This window comes from Rutidosis leptorrhynchoides, unplaced genomic scaffold (genome assembly GCF_046630445.1).
Source record: "Rutidosis leptorrhynchoides isolate AG116_Rl617_1_P2 unplaced genomic scaffold, CSIRO_AGI_Rlap_v1 contig208, whole genome shotgun sequence".
Lineage (NCBI taxonomy): Eukaryota > Viridiplantae > Streptophyta > Magnoliopsida > Asterales > Asteraceae > Rutidosis > Rutidosis leptorrhynchoides.
Genome location: NW_027266456.1, coordinates 77,920 through 83,227, shown reverse-complemented (window position 1 = coordinate 83,227; position 5,308 = coordinate 77,920). Strand labels below are relative to the sequence as shown.

Here is a 5,308-nt window from a genome sequence, read left to right as displayed (position 1 = left end):
CTCCGTAAAATCGTTCTTCGGCTGGTGGAGCGCCGTCTTTGCTTTCTTCAGTCGGACCCCCAAGGTTTGCATCTGCTACACCAAGGTCCCTGAGGTTTTGACGGTGTGCGCCATCATCATTTCTGCAAAAAGATTTATCTTCTTCCTTTTTGATCTGATCAAAGCCAAGATTTATTTCTTTCTTCTTCACAAGCTTCATAAGTAGTTTCAAGATCATTCTCTCAATCATCATTGTTTAGATTGAATGTTTCTTTCCTGTTTTCTTCTTGCCCAAGCTCACTTGTTTTTTTTGCAAATTTATACTGTTGCTTGCTTTTTTCTTCTTCATTTCGACAGAATTTGAGCTTTTAAATATGATAGAATGGTCGAGCTCCTTGAGACAATCTATCCCAACATATAGATATATAGTTACAAACTTATAATCAAAAGTAGACGTTAGGGAATATGATTGACTGCAGCTAATTTTGATTTGAAAGATTTTGTGAAAATAAAATCAAGAATAAATATCAATATTTTTTATGTTAGAAGATATTTGGCCTGTTTGGAATTGGTTTTGTTTCTTAAAACTGTTTTACAAATCATGTCACGAGAACTGTTTTGTAAAACGATAATAATTCAAAAAATTCATTTGATTAAAAGCATTTCGAAAACTGTTTTTAAAACTTAAAAACCAAAAATTCATTTGGAATCGAAAATACACTGTTTTTGTTTTTTTTCCTTTTCTTTTTTTTTTTTTTTTTAATTAGCCTAGCACAGCCATTCTATTACTCAATCACGTCCAAATGGACTATATCACTTACAGACCTCGGCAAAGAAGCCTGGGAATAATTAACTAAATATAATTCTAGTGGTAGCTTTGAAAGACCATCCGCTACTTTATTACATTCACGACCAACACAAGAAAGAGAACATGAAACAAACTCCCGACTTCTCCGCTTGACGTCATCAATTATCAGTCCACAATTAGCAAAACTGGAACCTGACAAATTCAGCTCCATCACTAGAGTTTGACAATCACCTTCGATCACGATTGATTGTAGCTGTAAACTTGACGCAAACTTAATAGCTTTTCGTGCCGCACAAGCTTCTGCCATTAGTGCATCTTCTGCATTACCAATAACACCCAAAACAGCAGCCAACACTTTACCATTTGAATCCCTGGCAACACATCCAAATCTATTTAAGCAAGAACCATAAATAAACGAGGCATCATAATTAATCTTCACAGCTCTATGCCTGGTTTCTTCCACCGTTTCCTAATAGGCTCTCTAACATGTATACTTGGGACACCAGCAGCCTCATTCATGTGTTTGAAACTATCCAGTAAACGACGGATACGATAAAACACAAAACCTGGCCGACTACAAACCGAGTCAAAAACAACCCAATTCCTATATTCCCAAAGACACCAAGCCGCAACAATGAAACAATGCAATTCTTCCTCAGATAAAGATATAAACACAAAATTCAGCCATATTTCTTCCTCGTGATAATGGCTCCTCCTTTGTTGCCGCTTCCTTTAATCTTGGCACTCTCGTCGACTTTTCCACTATCGCCCCAAGTCGTTGTGCAGGTTTCACAAGAGAAGAAACCATGTTTCTTTTCCTACATGATAATGAAAGAAAAATGGAGAAAGATAAATATAAGCAAATGCAAAGCAATTATGCCTCAATGACATTTAACAGAGAGATAACATGAAAGAGTGAATAATAAATTGCTGTATTTTCCATTAATTTTCAACACCTCTCAAAATGAGCTTAAATATGAGCTCAGTGCTCTACACTACAGACACAAAACCCTATATTTGTTACATCCAATCAGATCAGTACATGTTTTCTAATCACCTAACGACAAATCTCGAATCAGTGAGTAACTTAGACAGCTGTGAGTAAAACAAATCTAACAACTAGTATTTTCTTGGTCTCCAAGACATTCTTGGTTTTACTCTAGGTGAAAAAGTAAAAGAATAACTACTAGTGAGTCTTACAAAAGTTGGAATAAACCCAACCAGCTACATACACTTGATCGTCAGTGGTGCAATTGATTTTTAAGGACATAAATGCTTATGTAGGCATTTCATCGAACATTTTCTGTTCATCAAAACATAGAGCATCAGTTCTGTACTTAAGCTAATACCATCAACTCTACATCCAGAGTTGTTCTCTAATTCAATAAAAAACAACCCATAGATGACATAATATCATAACTCAAAAGACCGAATTTCAATCTACTTCTGAATTTAATGCTTGCACTACAAAAGTAACGGAGAACACTAGCTCCAGAATTACTACCTCAGACTTTTATTATTATCACCAGGATTAAGAAACTAAGGATAAATAAAACCTGATAAAGGAATATCTGACATTGCATCGCCAATTAAAAAGCTTATTCTGTGTTCTCGCTAGCCATTAACACTCCCGCTTTGTCCTTCTTTGACAAAGACGAGCTCAGACAACCCGAAATTGGAACTCTAACAGCTACATAAACAAATGAAAGGGAAAAAAATTGGTATGTTTTACGGTTCACGCGGATACTATTCACGAAGATATCAAAAGTATTCGAGTAAATTTTTGGATCGCACATATTGTTAGACAAAAGAATTTCAAGAGGTTCTAAGTTTTTTGTATTAGGATATCACTTTGTAATGAATATTACACTTGTTTGTTGCATTTGAGGACTCATCTAAAAGTGTACAATATTACAAGCTTATCTTCTTAAAAAAGAGATTCTATAGCCGACCAGGGCTGTAGTTCACTCTATGCGATTACTCGAGCGAGAGTGGCTCGATGGGCTCGGGTTATTATATGTGACACATTGTTTAGTGCATCGTTGTTTTAAGAAAACACATGAGCTCTAGGGTTTGTATTGTTCTTGTTACCCGAACCAGGCTTGCCACGACGTCGATGACGAGGAGAGGAAGCAGCAGTTCAAGCTGGATCGACTTCTGGGTTGGTGTCATGATGTCGATGACTAGGAGAGGGAGGGAGCGACAACTTGTGCTGGCTCGACGTTTGGGTCGGTGTCAGGACATACAATCTCCGAATGAGTTGGCGATATTTTCAATGGCGAAAATGTAGATCTAACCAAAATTATGCTTAGAAGAGTAGAAAAACCTTTACTTTTGGCTCGCCACGGTCAGGTCTGGCCTTAAGCCGTAGATACTCAAGTATTCTCCGATGATTCTTCTCCTCATTCCTCAAATCAAACCCAACGACAACCTTGCAGATAATGCGTGGTCTACACTCATCACTCGTGTCACTCACGGATGAAACAATATATATACATATACACACTTATGGATAATTGAGTTAAGATGGTATAAATCATATCCCTCCATCATAAAATACTTGTTATGTATATATATACACACATGCACGCATATAGTTTTTTTAAGATTGGATAAACCATACCCATCATCCTGAAATATCTATTATTATTTATATATATAATTTTACATAAGAAAGATCTAAAAAAAAAAATTTACACAAAAAAGAGATATGTATTTTGGGTTTTGGGATAAAGATAGAAGGTTATATAATTTAGCAATAAAATCACATTTTACTATCAGATTTTTTTTCATTTGCTACTGAACACATTTTACAATATTGTAGATTAAAAAAATAGTTTATTTTTTTTTACTCTCCTATATATAGTCCTTTTCCTCAAAACCGTAAAATTAAAATTACAGGGTGCAATATTGTTTCTCTCTCAATATTCTTCAATCATTGACCACAATTGACAACTAAGTCGTATGGCAAACATAAATTTTTTTCCACATTCTCGCTCTCATTTATATGTGGTTAGTTGGGGAATTCATATACTCTACAAAGAAAGGTAGTTCGCTATATTTTTCCATAAATGTGAATACTTCCAATTGGAAGCTCACCATTACTACATATACCGACTCCTAGTTATCATATATCTCTCCAGTCTCTACACAGTCCTCTTCCAAAAAAATCTATCCTTCATTAAATTTTCCTGCAAAAGCTCGAAAGTGGCCATGCGAATGGCTCGACTCGACTCGAGTAATAGATCAGAAGCTAGTAGAGGAGCGTGGGCCGCTGAAGAAGATAGAAAACTCGCTCAGGTCATTGAAATCCATGGACCAAGAAGGTGGAAACTTATTGCAGCGAAAGCAGGCTAGTTTTTCTTGTTTAATTTCAATTGGACCAAACTTCTCGATCATTCACCAGCGGAAGCAAATAGGAGTTAGAAATTTATCACATTTGAATCAATTATATTATTTTGCATCTAAACTACATATATATACTCCAAAATTTCGAACTTGGTGGCCAGCCACTGTGTTTGTGCCCACAAAAGGAAATAGGTTCTAGGATCGATCCAGCATTGCTGATTAAAAATAGTATTTCTTGTTAATGCAGGACTAGATAGATGTGGGAAGAGTTGTAGATTGAGGTGGATGAATTATCTTCGACCCAATATCAAGAGAGGTAACATATCGGATCAGGAAGAGGATTTGATAGTCAGGCTTCATAAACTTCTGGGGAATAGGTAAGCTAATATATTATTGACCATTAATTTATTAAGAGCCATAAAAAAAGAAAGAAAAAAAAAAGCAGTGAATAAAATTGATGATTGTTTATTTTTTTTTTGAATAATTTGTATAGGTGGTCCCTGATTGCTGGAAGACTTCCAGGACGTACAGACAATGAGATAAAAAATTATTGGAACTCTCATTTGAGCAAGAAGATGAAGCAAAATGAGAAACAAAAGAAAGTTTCACGTGATGAGAAGATAGAGACATTGAGCAATATTATTACAAAGGGAAGTTTAGAGGGTCCTTCAACCAGAGATGATGAAACCAATAATTATAATGTCGGTAAGGAGGTCGTGTTTGATTGCTCTAGTCATGAGGAGCCTTTAAATATGGAGTGGATGAGTAAATTTCTTGAGTTGGACGAGAGGTGGCTCGACTTTGTATAATGAGAGTTTATTTTGGTTTTATTCCATTCCCGTTGAATATATCTTAATTGGCAAAAATAACAGTTTGGTTACAGTTTTCAACGTTTTTGAATCGTTTCGTCTTTTCAAATATAAAATTCACTCTTCGTCTTAACGTTTACGCTTCCGTTATATTATTTAGGATATTTAAATTACATTTTCGATCAAGGATTTTTCAAATCCTTGGCCAAAAAGTGAAGACAATTACAAAAAAAAAAAATTAAGTAGAAATGTCCCATGGACTTGGAATAACTATGATTCAATACTTATTGACAAGTTGAAAAATGATGGTAAAGATCTTCTAAAACTAGACAACCCACAAAGTGATGATTATCAGATTATGGAA

The 5,308-nt window shown here is 35.2% G+C and overlaps 1 protein-coding gene across 1 annotated transcript; it reads left to right on the top strand.

Moving 5' to 3' along the window:
• Positions 1-4,006: 4,006 nt before the first annotated feature.
• LOC139881896 (transcription factor MYB114-like) lies at positions 4,007-4,944 on the top strand. Its single transcript, XM_071866293.1, has 3 exons — positions 4,007-4,139; positions 4,383-4,512; positions 4,629-4,944. Exons 1-3 carry the CDS (start codon positions 4,007-4,009, stop codon positions 4,942-4,944), a joined length of 579 nt encoding a protein of 192 aa, XP_071722394.1.
• Positions 4,945-5,308: the final 364 nt, after the last annotated feature.

Bases quoted from the DNA above. Each gene is read 5' to 3' on its own strand.
- LOC139881896 (XM_071866293.1), top strand. From the start codon at position 4,007: ATGGCTCGACTCGACTCGAGTAATAGATCAGAAGCTAGTAGAGGAGCG. The intron at 4,140-4,382 runs GCTAGTTTTTCT...TTGTTAATGCAG, and splicing joins ACTTATTGCAGCGAAAGCAG to GACTAGATAGATGTGGGAAG. The intron at 4,513-4,628 runs GTAAGCTAATAT...TAATTTGTATAG, and splicing joins CATAAACTTCTGGGGAATAG to GTGGTCCCTGATTGCTGGAA.